The following is a 19,153-nucleotide window of genomic DNA, read 5'->3' on the forward strand; positions in this document are numbered from 1 at the left end:
ACCACATTTCCCGCATCCATTATCTCCCCCGGAGGTTTGTTCTCTAATTTATTCCTCCCTGGTACCTCACGTTACAGGAGACGTGTGTGTCTATTGGGACAATATACAGCCATGCGAGTACTTTGATCTGTGGTGGTCACCTTGGAGGGGTTAGGGTCTGGGGTCAGGTCAGTGGAGGGTGGCTGGCTCCGGCCTGGTGGGGTGTGGGTCAAAGGCTTGAGAGCAGTTTGGTGGAGATGGATGAGTGCATTGCAGGGGCCGGGTACTGTCTCATGCTCTGTGCCGGGCAAATTCCTGAATGTGATACTAGACATTTGCAACAGTCGAGGGAGAGAATGAGAATGGACTTCCGTGGGACCAGGGCTTGTGGGGAGCTGGTCCGGTGGGCTGATCGCTTGGCACCGTTATGTGAACTCGGGATGCCAGCGCCGCAGCTCTCAGTGTGTGTTCTCTGGGCCGAATGCAAAATGGCGTCCGAGCCTAATACAAAATTGAGTCACAGGGCAGGGATATGGCTGGTGCTATTTACCTATGTCTCTGCGCTATTGGGCCTTCATATACTCCCTCAAGGTGGATGATACTCCCTTCTAGTCTTCCTAACACATGATTGGCAGCAGACTCGATCATAGTGTCAAAAGTACAACGTTTTCAAAATGGTGCTCTTTTGAGCAAACCATTGAATACACCAGAATTATGTATGTTAAAATGTCCTGATCCAAAGTTCAGATATTTGTTCTTAGGATTGAGACTAAACCTATGGCCTGTGACAGAAATAATGGGGGCCAGATCCATAAATGCCAGCATTCAGACGCACCTAAGCGGGAGTTTTGATAGAGAAAATCTTGAGACGTAGTTTTTCCCATAGGAATGTATTGGCACTGGAATTATCTTAGGCGGGAGAATGTGAGAAAAAGCAATATTTCTCACTGAAAAGTCGGAAGTCTCCAGCCTACTTGTTACTGTGTTATGTTTCTTACTTTTGAGGCCTATCCATAGCGTTTTAAGTGTGCGCCTGTTTTTAATGCTTATTTGGAAGGGCGTCAGCTTGTTTTGGTCTTGTTTTGGAAGACATTCAGCTTATTTTTACTGTCCGTCCTGGGAACACCGAATGCGTTGAACACTAGGGGCCTCATTACGAGGCTGGCGGTAGCCGTGCCTGTAGTACAGGCATGGCTGCCGCCGGTATCCATTTTTTTCTGGCACCCGCGAATGGGCAATTACCAGGTCATGCTGAGTTTGGCGACCCGGTAATTGCCCATTCACGGGTGCCAGTAATAAGGAACTCCCAATCCCCATTCGGCCCCATGGGGCTCAATGGGAACGGGGAGGGTGGTAGCACCGGTACCATTAATAAAGGTACCAGTATTACCATCAAGTTCTGTTCGCGGGTGCCGGTACGGCTACCTGGTCAGACCAGGTGGCTGCAAGGGCACCCTCGAGCAGAACGCGTAGTATGGTGGTATGGTAATAACAGTGCCGGTAGCAATACCGGCACCATTGTTGCCTTGCTGCCATACTCGTAAGGAGGCCCCCTAGGTCTGTGAAGGTATGCAGCATGCCACTGCATGCTAGACCCCGGAGCACAGCAGATCTACGATCACATGTAACATGTGACCACAGTCAAACACATGAATCCGTCAAATAACAGCTGCTGAAGCATCGTGGGAAATTGTAGATTACATGATTTCGAAAATAAAAAAAAATTCCAAGACTCGTTTTTTAATTCGGATTCCTTTTCTGCGCATGCTCTGTTCGCTACCTTCAGGTGATTAGTATTTTCAGTTGTACGCATGCTCCTATGGTTAGTCTTTCTCCTTCAGGTCATTAGTATTTTTGGTGCTGCGCATGCTCTGATGACTAGTCTCTCGCCCTCAGGTGATCAAGTTTTCAGTTCTGCGCATGCGCTCGTGGCTACCTCTCGCCTCCTGGTGATTAGTGTCTTCGGGTCACGTGTACCAGTCACCCGGGAGGGTTTTCTGTCCCGTGCTCGTCTTCAGTTCTCCCCCATTGCTCTGAATCATCACTGAAGATCCCAGGCAGAAATCCACCCACGATCACTGGGGAGAAATACATCAAATATAAACCCCCTTAATATCACTGTAGTGAAACACATCCACAACCAGTGAGATCTCTCCAAGGTCAGCGGAGGGAAATACATCCGAGAGCTCTGGGGAGAAATGCCTGGACAGGGCCCCGATGAGGTGAGTTCACCCTGGTCAGGTTTTTATTGGGGCCAGAGGTCTTTGCTGCCACCTGGACCCATGCCATTGCCGGGGGCTCCCTTTCAGCCAACACCGCTTTGGATTCTGAGAGTTTGGGTAACTTCCCAGCATGCACTGCACTGTTGGCTAACTAAACAGCACTGGTCAGAGGTGATCTTTGGGACATGGGTCAAGCTGGCAGCGATTTATTTTTATTTTATTTTATTCAAATTTGTTGAGCGCACATCAGCCCAGAAGCATCGTGGCGCTTGTTACAGACATCTTAGTTGCAAAGGAAACTGTAGTTACAAGCAGTACATAAATTACAGAGGAAGTATATACAATAGCAAGGCAGTATATTTACATGGCTTCCTGAAGTTTGCTAGTTATTTAGCAAGGAACAAGGTTTTCAGTTTCCTGCGAAAGATGGGGAGTGAGTTTTCCGTTCGGATGTCTGAAGGGAGAGCGTTCCATGTCTGTGCTGCAATGTAGGGAAAACCTAGACCTCCGGCTTTGGCTTTTTTGATGCGTGGGGTGCAGAGTAGGTTAGCGTATTGCGTCCTAGTGGGACGTGTGGAGGAAGGTTTGAGGATGGAATCTGAAAGGTAGGGCGGGGCGGAGAGGGAGAGGCATTTGTGAGTGAGGGTGATGATTTTGAGGGTGATCCGTTCTTTGACTGGGAGCCATTGGGCTGAGATCCTGGCCTGGGTGATATGCTCTCTTCTTGGGATACTAAGAGCGGCCCGGAGAGCGTTGTTCTGTGTGATTTGTAGTCTATTTATGTTTTTGGCTGATGTGCCTGCTAGGAGAGCATTGCAGTAGTCCAATTTGGCTCCAATGGTTGCCCTCGCTATGGAGAGGCAGTTAGGTTTAGAGAGGTAGGGCTTGATGGCGTTTATAAGTTTAGTGGTGTGTGCGGATGCGGAAGTGATAGCGCTGACTTGTCAAGTCATAGATAGCGAGGAGTCAAGGTATACTCCCAGTGTCTTGACGGCTGTGGACACGGGGATGATGGAGTTGTCAATTGAGAAGTTAGTGTACAGTTTGTCCAGTTTGTCTAAGGTGTTCTGTTGACCTAGTATCAAGATTTCGGTCTTGTCACCATTGAGGCAGAGGCCATTAATTGCCATCCATGCCTTGATGATGGAGTAGATAGTGTGGAGTGCCTTTGCGTCTTCATTGTATGAGCCTGAGAGGGGTAGAAGTACTTGTGTGTCGTCCGCGTAGTTCGTGTAGGTGATGCCGTATGAGTCAAGTTTGTCAAAGAGGGGCTTGGTGAACAAGTTATAGAGTGTGGGTGCAGTGCAGGAACCTTGAGGGACCCCGCAGTGGATTGTCGTGGGTGTGGCGTTAGCGATGTCCGAGAAGATGCAGGGCTTCTTTTTGTATTTTACATTTACTGGAGAGGAAGGTGATTCGTTATATCAGAAAACTCAGCTTATTCAGTTACTCAGCTTTTTCACGCCCCACACCCTTCTCTGTACTCTGATGTTTCGAGCCTCTCAGCTATCTAAGCTGTTTCAGCTTTCCCAGCTCTTTCAAGTCCCCTTAGCGTTCTCAATTGTCTTCTCCGACCAGCATCTCAGCTTCTTCAGCTCTCGAAGGCCCCTGGGCTTCCTGGCATATCTGCTCTCTCCAGCCTCTCAGCTTGTTCAGCTCTCCATGACACCTCATCTTTCTCAGTTCTCTGCTCTTTCCATTCTCAGGTATGTTCTCTCGAGCCTCTCATCTCTCTCTGCTTTCACAACTTGTTGAGCTCTCGGGCCACTCAGATCACTTGGTTCTCTGCTCTTTCCAGTCTATTAGCCTTCTCTTCCTCCTCAGCCGCTTGGGCCTCTCAGCATTTTGAACCCTCTGCTCTTTTCAGCATCTCAGTTCTCTCTGCCGGTTGGGTTCCCCCAGCTCCCTCATGCTCCTTTGTTGTCTCAGTTCTCTGCTCTCTTAGCTTGTACAGCTCTCCCAGCCCCCTCAGTTTTGTCATTTCTCTACTCTCTTAGTTGTTCAGCTCTTCCAGCTTACCAATACCCCTCAGCTTTCTCAGTTCTTTACTCTCTCAGCTCTTCCAGCTTACTAAGGCCCCTCGGCTTTCTCAGTTCTCTACTCTCTCCACTTGTTGAGCTCTTCCAGCTTACTAAGACCCCTCGGCTTTCTCACTTCTCTACTCTCTTCACTTGTTCAGCTCTTCCAGTTTACTAATGCCCCTCAGCTTTCTCAGTTCTTGAAGTAATGAGGCGAGGCACAAGGTAGGTTCAGGAGCTTTATTCGTGCGGCCCCCAGAGGTCGCACCAGTGTCAACCGAAAAAGAACGGGGAAAGATGGAATGTTGGGTTGGAGATCTGGGCTGGAACACTGGGCTCGTGGAAGCGAAGCTCCACGAGCTGTCATGAGTACATTATATAACATCTCCGCTGCTAGGAAAAACTGGAGGAAGGGATGGGCGGAAAGAAACTGGGGAAGGAGGGGGGAAAGAAACTGGGGAAGGAGGGGGGAAAGAGGAAGCAAGGGGGAGAGGTTGGTAGTCATTACATATTAGAGCTGTCAATAATATAAGAAATCTTGGTTGAAGTTTTGTATGATCTTCCGATTCCTCCTCGACAGTCTGCTGTTGAGGGTTTTCTCAGTGTCCTTGTGGGAGCCACTATCTTTACGTTGACCGTGTTGAGGTGCTCCCGTGGAAGGAGGAATTGACTCTGACGGAGTCTCATGTGGTGCTTGCTTGGATGTACTCGGTCTGTGAACGTCCGTTGTTATCTTTACTATGTCGTCTCCTGACCACTTCTTTCCATCATCGAGTGTGACGGATTTACCATGACATTGGATGACCTTTTGTGGGGGTCTGAACTTGGTTTCGCACTTGGGTGTCTTTTTTGGTTCTTTGACGCAGACCCAGGGCCTCATTACGACCCAGGCGTTAACGGTTAACGCCGTCGTTAACCCTTAACGCCTATTCTGATTTTAACGGCTGCTCTTAGCAGCCGTTAAAATCCATGGCGCTAACCTGCCATGATGCTAATTACGCCACCGTAATTTACGGTGGCGTAATTAGCGCCTTCCCCACTCCCATTATGCCCTATGGGGCAAAAATGGGAATGGGGAAGGGAAAATGGGAAATGGGGATTTACCGCCCCACTCACCTTGGAATGGGGCGGTAAATCCACCATCCACCATGGTGTAAACGTAGTTTACACCATGGTGGTAAAGTTGGCTCAATTAGCACCTGGGTCGTAATGACCCCGCCAGTCTCCTACTTGCACTCGCATTTCTTTTACTGCGTTTTTTGAGTCGTAGTATGTTTTGTATTTTACCTGTTTCTCAGATATTCTCTTCTGGATTTGATCCATGTTAAGCTTGACTTCACCATTCATGAATATCCAAGCTGGTCTTAGACGATTGGTTGCAGCTCTACCTCGCTTCAGGGTAAATGGTTCGATGTTGGTGGTGGTGTGTGATGTTGTTCTGTACGCACACAGGGCCTCTTTGAGGGTTTCTCTCCATGGAAGAGTGTTGGCAATGGCCAGCTGTATTATGCTTTTTACGAGCCTATTCATCCTTTCTACCAATCCGTTGGATATTGGGTGGTATAGGGATGTGGTTATGTGTTTGATATATCTGTGCTTGAGGAATTCCTGGAACTCAGATGATATAAACTGGGATCCGTTGTCTCAGACCAGTTCCTTGGGATCTCCTTCCCTGTTGAATATTTCTGTCAGGAATTCTGTGACTTTTTCTTGGAGGTGATGTTTGTTTCAGCTATTCCCCATACAGTCCATTTCGAGGTATAATCTACAAGGACTAGTATGTATATTTTTTCAGCTTCAATGTTCTCAAAGGGACCCATAATGTTTATGGCAACTTTTGACCACACATCCTTGGGTGGTTCTATGATCTGGAGAGGGGTCTTCCTTGCAATTTTTCATTTGTCGCTCGAGGTACATGCGACACAGTTTTTTAAAGTCTCTTCTGCTTCTTTCCACATGTGCAGCCACCAGTAATTGCTCCTCAGTCTATTTTTCGTCAAACTTCTCGCCAAATGACCTTCATGAGCTAGCTCAAGGAGTTTCTCTCTGAGTAATACGGGCGGAATTAGTTTGTCACCTCTGAAAATGTGTTTTTCGCTCATAATTATTTCATCCTTGAACGGTATGAAATCTGTTAAGATACGGTTTGGTTCGATCCAGTCATTGATTATGGCTTTTCTCATTTCTTGTTGTTCTGTGTCGTTGTTGGTGATGTTCAGCCAATCCTATTTAGAAACATCAGGATTGATAGTAGCTATAATTTCTTCCTGAGGTTGATCGATCTCATCTTCCTGGTTGGTGGAGAGTCTGGAGAGACAATCGGCTACTTAATTTGGGAGACCGGGAGTGTAGCAAACTTGAAGGTTGTACTGCATGATATCAAGAAACCAACGCCTAATTCTTGGCGAAATGAGGTGTGGTGTTTTTGATTGAAGGATGTTTACTAACGGTTTGTGATCGGTTTTGAGTAGTATAGGTAAGCCCCAAATTAAAGGTCGGACCAGTGTCAACCGAAAAAGAATGGGGGAAAGATGGAATGTTGGGTTGGAGATCTGGGCTGGAACACTAGGCTCGTGGAAGCGAAGCTCCACGAGCTGGTCATGAGTACATTATATAACAGTTCTCTACTCTCTCCACTTGTTCAGCTCTTCCAGCTTACTAAGACCCCTCGGCTTTCTCAGTTTTCTACTCTCTCCACTTATTCAGCTCTTCCAGCTTACTAATACACCTCTGCTTTCTCAGTTTTCTACTCTCTCCACTTATTCAGCTCTTCCAGCTTACTAATACACCTCTGCTTTCTCAGTTTTCTACTCTCTCAGCTTGTTCAGCTCTTCCAGCTTACTAAGACCACTCGGCTTTCTCACTTCTCTACTCTCTTCACTTGTTCAGCTCTTCCAGCTTACTAATGCCCCTCAGCTTTCTCAGTTCTCTACTCTCTCCACTTGTTCAGCTCTTCCAGCTTACTAAGACCCCTCGGCTTTCTCACTTCTCTACTCTCTTCACTTGTTCAGCTCTTCCAGCCTACTAATGCCCCATCAGCTTTCTCAGTTCTCTACTCTCTCCACTTGTTCAGCTCTTCCAGCTTACTAATGCCCCTCAGCTTTCTCACTTCTCTACTCTCTTCACTTGTTCAGCTCTTCCAGCTTACTAATGCCCCTCAGCTTTCTCAGTTCTCTACTCTCTCCACTTGTTCAGCTCTTCCAGCTTACTAAGACCCCTCGGCTTTCTCACTTCTCTACTCTCTTCACTTGTTCAGCTCTTCCAGTTTACTAATGCTCCACAGCTTTCTCAGTTCTCTACTCTCTCCACTTGTTCAGCTCTTCCAGCTTACTAAGACCCGTCGGCTTTCTCAGTTCTCTACTCTCTCCACTTGTTCAGCTCTTCCAGCTTACCAAGACCCCTCGGCTTTCTCAGTTCTCTACTATCTTCACTTGTTCAGCTCTTCCAGCTTACTAATGCCCCTCAGCTTTCTCAGTTCTCTACACTCTCCACATGTTCAGCTCTTCCAGCTTGCTAAGTCCCCTCCTCTTTCTCACTTCTCCACTCTCTTCACTTGTTCAGCTCTTCCAGTTTACTAATGCCCTTCAGTTTCTCAGTTCTCTACTCTCTCCACTTATTCAGCTCTTCCAGCTTACTAAGACCCCTCGGCTTTCTCAGTTCTCTACTCTCTCCACTTGTTCAGCTCTACCAGCTGACTAATACACCTCTGCTTTCTCAGTTCTCTACTCTTTCAGCTTGACCAGCTCTTCCAGCTTAATAAGACCCCTTGGCTTTCTCACTTCTCTACTCTCTTCACTTGTTCAGCTCTTCCAGCTTACTAATGCCCCTCAGCTTTCTCAGTTCTCTACTCTCTCCACTTGTTCAGCTCTTCCAGTTTACTAAGACCCCTCGGCTTTCTCAGTTCTCTACTCTCTCCACTTGTTCAGCTCTTCCAGCTTACTTATACACCTCTGCTTTCTCAGTTCTCTACTCTCTCAGCTTGTTCAGCTCTTCCAGCTTACTAAGACCCCTCAGATCTCTGAGTTATCTACTATCTCCACTTGTTCAGCTCTTCCAGTTTACCAATACCCCTCGGCTTTCTCAGTTCTCTACTCTATCCACTTGTTCAGCTCCCCCAGCTTACTAAGACCCCTCAGCTTTCTCAGTTCTCTACTCTCTCAGCTTGTTCAGCTCTTCCAGTTTACTAAGACCCCTCAGATCTCTGAGTTATCTACTATCTCCACTTGTTCAGCTCTTCCAGCTTACTAATGCCCCTCAGCTTTCTCAGTTCTCTACTCTCTCCACTTGTTCAGCTCTTCCAGCTTACTAAGACCCCTCGGCTTTCTCAGTTCTCTACTCTCTCCACTTGTTCAGCTCTTCCAGCTTACTAATACACCTCTGCTTTCTCAGTTCTCTACTCTCTCCATGTTTTCAGCTCTTTCAGCTTACTAATGCCCCTCAGCTTTCTCAGTTCTCTACTCTCTCCACCTGTTGAGCTCTCCCAGCTTACTAATGCCCCTCAGCTTTCTCAGTTCTCTACTCTCTCCACTTGTCCAGCTCTCCCAGCTTACTGATGCCCCTCAGCTTTCTCAGTTCTCTACTCTATCCAATTGTTCAGCTCCCCCAGCTTACTAAGACCCCTCAGCTTTCTCAGTTATCTACTCTATCCAATTGTTCAGCTCTTCCAACTTACTAAGACCCCTCAGATCTCTGAGTTATCTACTGTCTCCACTTGTTCAGCTCTTCCAGCTTACCAGTACCCCTCAGCTTTCTCAGTTCTCTACTCTATCCACTTGTTCAGCTCCCCCAGCTTACTAAGACCCCTCAGCATTCTCAGTTATCTACTCTATCCACTTGTTCAGCTCTTCCAGCTTACTAAGACCCCTCAGATCTCTGAGTTATCTACTATCTCCACTTGTTCAGCTCTTCCAGCTTACTCAGACCCCTCAGACCTCTGAGTTATCTACGCTATCCACTTGTTCAGCTCTCCCAGCTTACTAATACCCCTCTGCTTTCTCAGTTCTCTACTCTCTCCACGTGTTCAGCTCTTCCAGCTTACTAATACCCCTCTGCTTTCTCAGTCCTCTACTCTCTCCACGTGTTCAGCTCTTCTAGCTTACTAATACCCCTCTGCTTTCTCAGTTCTCTACTCTCTCCACATGTTCAGCTCTCCCAGCTTACTAATGCCCCTCAGCTTTCTCAGTTATCTACTCTATCCACTTGTTCAGCTCTCCCAGCTTACTAATACCCCTCTGCTTTCTCAGTTCTCTACTCACTCATCTTGTTCAGCTCTTCCAGCTTACTCAGACCCCTCAGACCTCTGAGTTATCTACTCTATCCACTTGTTCAGCTCTCCCAGCTTACTAATACCCCTCTGCTTTCTCAGTCCTCTACTCTCTCCACGTGTTCAGCTCTTCCAGCTTACTAATACCCCTCGGCTTTCTCAGTTCTCTACTCTCGCCACTTGTTCAGCTCTTCCAGCTTACTTATACACCTCTGCTTTCTCAGTCCTCTACTCTCTCCACGTGTTCAGCTCTTCTAGCTTACTAATACCCCTCTGCTTTCTCAGTTCTCTACTCTCTCCACATGTTCAGCTCTCCCAGCTTACTAATGCCCCTCAGCTTTCTCAGTTCTCTACTCTCTCCACTTGTTCAGCTCTCCCAGCTTACTAATACCCCTCTGCTTTCTCAGTTCTCTACTCACTCATCTTATTCAGCTCTTCCAGCTTACTCAGACCCCTCAGACCTCTGAGTTATCTACTCTATCCACTTGTTCAGCTCTCCCAGCTTACTAATACCCCTCTGCTTTCTCAGTCCTCTACTCTCTCCACATGTTCAGCTCTTCCAGCTTACTAATACCCCTCGGCTTTCTCAGTTCTCTACTCTCGCCACTTGTTCAGCTCTTCCAGCTTACTAATGCCCCTCTGCTTTCTCAGTTCTCTACTCTCGCCACTTGTTCAGCTCTTCCAGCTTACCAATACCCCTCTGCTTTCTCAGTCCTCTACTCTCTCCACTTGTTCAGCTCTCCCAGCTTACCAATACCCCTCGGCTTTCTCAGTTCTCTACTCTATCCACTTGTTCAGCTCTTCCAGCTTACCAATACCCCTCGGCTTTCTCAGTTCTCTACTCTATCCACTTGTTCAGCTCTTCCAGCTTACCAATACCCCTCGGCTTTCTCAGTTCTCTACTCTATCCACTTGTTCAGCTCTTCCAGCTTACTAATACACCTCTGCTTTCTCAGTTCTCTACTCTCTCCACTTGTTCAGCTCTCCCAGCTTACCAATACCCCTCGGCTTTCTCAGTTCTCTACTCTATCCACTTGTTCAGCTCTTCCAGCTTACCAATACCCCTCGGCTTTCTCAGTTCTCTACTCTATCCACTTGTTCAGCTCTTCCAGCTTACTAATACTCCTCTGCTTTCTCAGTCCTCTACTCTCTCCACGTGTTCAGCTCTTCCAGCTTACTAATACTCCTCTGCTTTCTCAGTCCTCTACTCTCTCCACGTGTTCAGCTCTTCCAGCTTACTAATAACCCTCTGCTTTCTCAGTTCTCTACACTCTCCACTTGTTCAGCTCTCCCAGCTTACCAATACCCCTCTGCTTTCTCAGTTCTCTACTCTATCCACTTGTTCAGCTCTACCAGCTTACTAATGCCCCTCAGCTTTCTCAGTTCTCTACTCTCTCCACCTGTTCAGCTCTCCCAGCTTACTAATACCCCTCTGCTTTCTCAGTTCTCTACTCACTCATCTTGTTCAGCTCTTCCAGCTTACTCAGACCCCTCAGACCTCTGAGTTATCTACTCTATCCACTTGTTCAGCTCTCCCAGCTTACTAATACCCCTCTGCTTTCTCAGTCCTCTACTCTCTCCACGTGTTCAGCTCTTCCAGCTTACTAATACCCCTCGGCTTTCTCAGTTCTCTACTCTCGCCACTTGTTCAGCTCTTCCAGCTTACTAATGCCCCTCTGCTTTCTCAGTTCTCTACTCTCGCCACTTGTTCAGCTCTTCCAGCTTACCAATACCCCTCTGCTTTCTCAGTCCTCTACTCTCTCCACTTGTTCAGCTCTCCCAGCTTACCAATACCCCTCGGCTTTCTCAGTTCTCTACTCTATCCACTTGTTCAGCTCTTCAAGCTTACCAATACCCCTCGGCTTTCTCAGTTCTCTACTCTATCCACTTGTTCAGCTCTTCCAGCTTACTAATACTCCTCTGCTTTCTCAGTTCTCTACTCTATCCACTTGTTCAGCTCTTCCAGCTTACTAATGCCCCTCAGCTTTCTCAGTTCTCTACTCTCTCCACCTGTTCAGCTCTCCCAGCTTACTAATACCCCTCTGCTTTCTCAGTTCTCTACTCTCTCCACCTGTTCAGCTCTCCCAGCTTACTAATACTCCTCTGCTTTCTCAGTCCTCTACTCTCTCCACGTGTTCAGCTCTTCCAGCTTACTAATACCCCTCTGCTTTCTCAGTTCTCTACTCTCGCCACTTGTTCAGCTCTTCCAGCTTACCAATACCCCTCGGCTTTCTCAGTTCTCTACTCTCTCCACTTGTTCAGCTCTTCCAGCTTACTAATACACCTCTGCTTTCTCAGTTCTCTACTCTCTCCACGTGTTCAGCTCTTTCAGCTTACTAATGCCCCTCAGCTTTCTCAGTTCTCTACTCTCTCCACCTGTTCAGCTCTCCCAGCTTACTAATACTCCTCTGCTTTCTCAGTCCTCTACTCTCTCCACGTGTTCAGCTCTTCCAGCTTACTAATACACCTCTGCTTTCTCAGTTCTCTACTCTCTCCACGTGTTCAGCTCTTTCAGCTTACTAATACTCCTCTGCTTTCTCAGTCCTCTACTCTCTCCACGTGTTCAGCACTTCCAGCTTACTAATGCCCCTCAGCTTTCTCAGTTCTCTACTCTCTCCACCTGTTCAGCTCTCCCAGCTTACTAATACTCCTCTGCTTTCTCAGTCCTCTACTCTCTCCACGTGTTCAGCTCTTCCAGCTTACTAATACCCCTCTGCTTTCTCAGTTCTCTACACTCTCCACGTGTTCAGCTCTTCCAGCTTACCAATACCCCTCGGCTTTCTCAGTTCTCTACTCTCTCCACTTATTCAGCTCTTCCAGCTTACTAATACCCCTCTGCTTTCTCAGTTCTCTACTCTCTCCACTTGTTCAGCTCTTCCAGCTTACCAATACCCCTCGGCTTTCTCAGTTCTCTACTCTATCCACTTGTACAGCTCTTCCAGTTTACCAATACCCCTCTGCTTTCTCAGTTCTCTACTCTATCCACGTGTTCAGCTCTCCCAGCTTACCAATACCCCTCTGCTTTCTCAGTTCTCTACTCTATCCACGTGTTCAGCTCTCCCAGCTTACCAATACCCCTCTGCTTTCTCAGTTCTCTACTCTATCCACTTGTTCAGCTCTTCCAGCTTACCAATACCCCTCTGCTTTCTCAGTTCTCTACTCTCTCCACTTGTACAGCTCTTCCAGCTTACAAGCTTGGTCTGATTTCTTCCCTCATTTTATATGCTGCTGTGTGATTCTGTTTCTCTGATGAGCCTTCATATTGGCTCAGAGCTGTCTCGTGACATGTAGTTCGTCCCACCAGTACGCTCATTGCGAGCCTCTGAGGCTTCACATGATAGGTCACAGCACTTCATCTGTGTGCAGTCTCTCTCCACTCCTCCGCAATGCATAACCTGTTCGCAGAGTGAGAGCAAAAAGTATTTTGGGCTGGGGTCCTGCGGCAGTGATTGGCTCTCTTCCGCGGCTCCCACTGGTGCTCTGCATGAGTCTTCGCTTTGCCCTCACAGTCCCTAGTCAGCCTCATTATCTCCAGAAAAGGATAATGCAGCAGGTTACAGAGACGGCAGCCTTACTAAGGTGGCACATCTGAGAGATGAGCAGGGGACCCTTGGGATTCCATTCTCTACTACCTAAGAGGCTTTCTGCACTGGGCCAGTGCCTTGGGAGCAGGCTTTCCTACCCCTGGATCTCTCACCATCTCTTGGCATGATGGCACAGTACTGGATTCCTAACACTAGGCCCACTCATGCCTGAGTTCTCTGCAGGCTGTGAGCTACCCACTGTAACCCCTTTACAATCGACTGACACCCGGCACTGCCAACACTCAATACTTTCAAATATGGAAATCCACCCACACGTACCAATCTCTGTCACCTATCAATAAATTACAGTCTATAAACTACCCATGGCACCAAGGCACCAACTCCCCAGTACCCCATAGTCTATAAGCGTCCTGCTTTCCTCGGGTCCTGTTACTCCTCAGTACTCTGTCATCTGTAAACAAACCTTTCTCTCCAAGTGCTGCTACCTGTTATTAATCTGCAGTCTGTAAACTACACATGGTCCCCAGGCACTGACTCCTCAGTACTCCATAGTATGTAAACTTCCTGCTGTCCTCAGGTCCTGTTGCTCCTCAGTACTCTGTCATCTGTAAAGCATCCACTCTCTCCAAGATCTGCCACCTGTAAATAATCTGCAGTCTGTAAACTACTCATGGTCCCTAGGCACTGACTCCTCAGTCAGTACTCCATAGTCTGTAACCTTTCTGCTGTCCTCGGGTACTGGCTCCTCAGTACCCCATGGTCTGTTATCTTCCTTCCGTCCTTAAGTAAAATACCTACTGACCCAAGAAACTGTCACCCGTCAGTACTCAAGTGATGTGTTTAGGACTGTAAGAGGGCAGAGCGTTTTTTCACTTTTGTAGGGTGTTGGTAATCTGCATCCTTTAAAATGATCTACTGTCTCTAGGTAGTACCACCCAGGGTGTCAACTACCCACTGTCACTCAGTGATGCCCCCTCAGTATTTAGCAGTCAGCAAACTGGCAACCGTTCCCCCAGGAACTGCCACACCTCTAATACTCTGTAGTCTGTAAACCATCCCTACTCTAAATGCACTATCACCCTGTAAAAAGGCTATGGCATTTAAGTGTACCCCTGTCACCTCTCAGTACTCTGCAGTCTATAAAACTACCAACTGGCTCCAGGCATTGCCAGCACTCTACTACCCATTCTACCGGAACAGTATCACCCAACAGAACATTCGATTTGCCCCAATATGACTGAGCAAAAAAAACGAATCCCAAAAGACTGAAAACAAATGTTCTCCCCTGTTGACCACACATATATGTGGGTATGTGGGGGGGAGACCCTCCTGACCCCCCTTGCCCCTCCACATTTTTTATTAACTTTATTCCCCCCATATCTATATATGTGTATATATATATATATATATATATCAAATTGGGCATCCCAAATTCGGTCTTTTGTGACTCAGCCTTTTCTACCTTGATCTTTATTGGTATTACCAGAACATTCCTCTATTAACTGCTCACTGTGCCCAGCATTGACACCCCTCATTACAGCAGATAACGTACCCATTTTCTGCAAACAATTACACTTACATTGCTGTCCTAAAAACTATCAACACTCCCAATGTCACTGATCACTGCAATCTATGGGTCTCACTACAAGTTTTCCGGTATTCTGCAGTTTATTCTCGTGGGATACTGGCAGACTGGCCCTACCATTTCCACTGCCTGATATCCCAATAAGTTCCCATTCCATGGAGCCCCGTAGGTGATTCTGGTATTTATTTGCCAGTAGGGGCCTGATTTACTGACAGGTCAGGCCTGCCGGTAGTTTCATACCCCCACCAGCAAACTTGTGTTTTGCCGGTCTAGAAAAAATACCAGTGCCAGAATTTTCTGCAATTTTTCCGGCATTTATTCCAGACCGGCAAACGTGTAATGACCCCCAATGTGCATACCATAGTACTCTGCAATCTTTAAAACATTCCATGTTCATCAGGGACCATCATCCCTCAGTATTTTGCAGTTTGTAATTTACCCACTCTCCCAATGCACTTTCACCCCTCAATATTCTGCAGTCTGGAATGTATCCAGTTTCCCAGGGCACTATCATCACTCACTACTCTGCAGTGTGGAATTTACCCAGTCTATGAGTATGAGATTTGGTGAGCGGGCACTGCTAATTAGTATGAAGCGCGTATTTCTCTTGTAAATTCTCTAAAGAAAGTTCGTAGTCCTGTAGCCAACCGTCCTCTCATGCACGGTGAGGTATGGTAACATCGATAAACAAATGGATCCGAGGTATGATGTCCTAGGAAGTTGGAAGGACCTTGTGTGAAATTCAACAAATAATATTCCTTTAAATTATACTAACTCATTCTATTAACTCATAGCCATTTTTCAAATATTTCTTGTATTGAATCCTCTTGACAGCTCTTGTATACTTCAAAAGAAGTTCTTTATTTTCAGAGACACATGTGGGCTATAGTTTGTCCAGTGCATTTCCGTCTTTTGACCATCTTCAGGGACATTACAGTACAATTTATGAATTTTATAAAATTGTAAAGTTTTTACCTGACTGCTGTGTCATGGTAAAAATGAATTTGATTGTCATCTCGAGTTCTGCTAAGCATACAGCTTACTTCTTGAGGCTCCTTAATTTTGTTCCTGAAATGGTAGTGAAAATATGTCTCTTTAAATATACTTTCTTTTTCAAAACAAAGAAAAACAAAGAAAATCATTGATGAAGATTCCCTACGTGTACCTAATTTATGGAGTATTCTCTCCTATGTGTGGTAGTTGTGTTGGTGTTATTCTTTTAATTAAAGGGTTGTCATTGTATGGGTCTCATAGACTATCTCCTGTAATCTGTTCTCTTTAACTTACCACAATATCTTGATGAAGCCATCTGACATCGTAGGCATCGCTCGTGCAAGCGGATCTTCCGGGATCTCTACTCTCCTTCAGCTGCAACTGCAATGTGGAGCCACTGCAACCACTCCCCTTTCCACTGCTACAAATCGTCTGGATGCCCTGCACCTGAGGGGGCCTTGTATGACTCCCATCTTCCCACAGGTGTGGGTCATTAACCCTATTAACCTGCAACTGGTAATCTAGGGCCTCTGCATCGCTCTTCTTCGTCCCAGTTCTTTCAACATTATGGGAATTGATGTCCCCAACATTCAAGTTATCATTTTCTACAATTTCAATCTTACAACAAGCCATTAGATTTGTTGGGTCTTGGGGAAAATTATTATAGGGCATTTCCCATTCATCCTGAACTGCTCCCTTTCCGCCCCCCATGTGATCCTCTCGCAGAACACCACTCCCAGGGGCGGGATCAGGAAGCATGTGCCTTTCCCTGGACACATGAGCGGAGTCTCAGGCCAGGTTTTCTGGGTGAATCATTTCTGATTCATCACATATTATATCTCGATATAACGAAAATACCCCCTATCGTCTTTCAAATCCCCTAAGTGATGCCATTAAGGGTTTTAACTTACTATCAGTGCCAGGCTAGTTCGATTTAGCAAGTGCCTACTGTTGTTTTGCTAGCTTGTCAATTAAATGTTTCCTTATTGTTCTCTTTGTAAAGCCCATTATTTTAGACATTTAACAGTTTAGTTCCAAATGATGTTACTATGAAAATTCCACCATATCTTTTTTTTCATCAATATTTTTTTATTGAAATATTGATAAAACATTGAATTCATCAGAAGTCATTGTAAGTGACAACATTGTTCATCTCAATTCTATGCGTCCACAATTTAGTTCGGTATTGTCCACAATTTGTTAGCTGTAGCAAATTAAGTAACTTTTGTGAGTGATTAAGTTCATCGTTTGTCACTATAAATGATTCAACAATTGATCTCTTTATCAAACATCAACATTTCATTTAACATTTTGTAATTCATCAGGTTTCTAAGTATCTTAAGCATCCTCTGGGAGAAGAATAGAGTAGCTTAACCTCCTGTAGCTCTTTAAACTGAGTTGAAGTAAAATAAATAAAGAGAAAGGAAGAGAAAAGAAGAAAGGGAAGAACGAGAAAGAAAGAAAATAAATCTCCAGAGAAGTCTTAAAGATATGGTGGAGATCGCTCTACATATGATCAAAAAGAAAGACCCTGCCAGCGTTGGCCAAACAATTGATATGTCTGGAGCCGATCTTCTGTGGATAGATTTCATCCCTTTTTATTTCCCTTCCCAAATAAGCCGCGCACCTATTGAGCAATAAAGGTGCTGGTATGAAGCCATGTTAACGTCATGCTTGACCTCTGTATAGCCTAATTGTCACCTTTTTGTATCTCTATGTAACAGCCTCAAGAATTTGAAAATGCTGGTGTCTATATTCCATTTTCTCGATTTATTAAAAAATTAGCCCCTATATACACAATCAAATGCTAAGGAATAATCTAAAAAAGCCACATAAAGAGGCCTCTTTTCTGGTCTTAAGGCAGATCTTGCTTTCAATTTTAATATAAATAGAAAGTCCTGCATGTAAACCTGTTTGCACGGGTGACTGGATATTAACTTCATCCACCCAATCTTCATTCTATTTACCAGGACTATTTAGAAGAGTTTAATAGCAAATTGTGGCCTCAGAAATATTTTAATTTTTTATTAGGTTTTATACAATAAGGCATTTGCAGTAGAGTCAGTATTATACATTTAGTTGGTTACTTTAACAATTAACTTTCTAACTGATGTAAGGAAGGCATGGTAACAAACAGTGAATACAGACACAAATGATCACAGTTAAAGGGAAAGGGTGTTATTGATCTTTCAATGGGGTGGTTGAACACATATCTAATCCTAAATCTAAAGATGAGAGCATTCTATGACCATCAAATAATAATAACGCAGTATTAGTGGAGTCTTTGCCAAAATAAAAGCGCCTATACTAAAAAACCTATTGCCAGTCCTTACCTCTAAATACAAAAGGGTGTGGGATATTAATGTATGCAAAAAGAAAAGTGTTCAAGAAGTGCTATGTCAGGATAGTTGAGCAGTTGGCTTCCCTTCCCCACGTTTCAGCACAAGACAAGGCGGCACACTTGAGCTTCTCTCACACTCTAGCTTCACTGCCACGAGGATGGGATTCAACACACAAGTATCCGGATCTTCTGCGCCAAAGCCTCTTTGCCACAACAGTTCAACATGTAGGTGTCTGGGCCTTCTTCGTCAAAGTCTCTTTGTAAAACAAATTCTCTTATTGCAGACACAACAAAACACGTATCAAAGTTCCTTTCTTAGCAGGAATTTCACAATTTACACCTTCTCGGGCAGGGTCTCCTTCCATCAGGCTCGGACCCGCCTCTTAAAACAAATGTTCACAAATGGTCTCCCTCAATCGGGCTTGGACTATGGGTCTCCTTCCTTCAGACTCGGACCCCTTTTACACAATGTTCACAAACACTCGGGGCCTCCTTACAAGCATGGCGATCCGGTAACTACGGCACCACCAAGCATGCCGGTACCATAGTTCCCGGACTGCCATACTACGAGATTTGCTCACAGGTGCCATTTCACCTGCCAGGCCAGGTGTAACGGCACCCGTGAGCAGAGCATTTCGGATGCACCGGCACCATCATTGACGGTGCCGGTGCATCTGAACTCCCCATTCCTATTCAGCCCGATGGGGCCGAATGGGGATGGGGAGTCCCTTATCGGAGCCACCCGCAAATGGGCAATTACCGGGTCCGCCGAACTCGGTATGACCCGGTTCTTGCCCATTCACGGGTGCTGGAAAAAATGCAACTCTGTCTGCCATGCCGGTTTTACCGGCACGGCTACCGCCAGAGTTTTAATGAGGGCCTTGGTCTCCCTCGTTCAAGCTTGGACCTCTTTTACACAATGTTCACAAACACTTAGGGCCTCATTACAAGTCAGGTGGAATGGGTTAACGGGCTCCGCTAAAGGAGGCGGACCCGTTAAACCCGTTCCGCCTCATTACAAGCTCCCCTCGCGGGACCCGGGAAGTAACGCCTGGTCAAACCAGGTGTGCTTACCGGGTCCCGAGAGGGGAAGAGGGAGCAAACAACGGGCCGCTCGTAATCGGCCGTTGTTTGCTTTCTCCCCCATTCCCTTTCAGCCCTATGGGGGCTGGAATGGGAATGGGGAAGGTCCGGGCCCGGGTTACTG

General features: G+C 46.2%; 1 protein-coding gene across 1 annotated transcript in view; it reads left to right on the forward strand.

The window, feature by feature from the left end:
• The first annotated feature begins 1,955 nt into the window (after positions 1-1,955).
• Positions 1,956-19,153, forward strand: part of LOC138489386 (zinc finger protein 420-like) — a 42,579-nt gene continuing 25,381 nt past the window's right edge. The window contains exon 1 of the mRNA XM_069617109.1: positions 1,956-2,201. Coding sequence (XP_069473210.1) covers positions 2,178-2,201 — 24 coding nt within the window. The 5' untranslated portion in view covers positions 1,956-2,177. The remainder of the gene's footprint in view (positions 2,202-19,153) is intronic.

This window comes from Ambystoma mexicanum, chromosome 9 (assembly GCF_040938575.1).
Source record: "Ambystoma mexicanum isolate Mex_15411 chromosome 9, UKY_AmexF1_1, whole genome shotgun sequence".
Taxonomy (NCBI): domain Eukaryota; kingdom Metazoa; phylum Chordata; class Amphibia; order Caudata; family Ambystomatidae; genus Ambystoma; species Ambystoma mexicanum.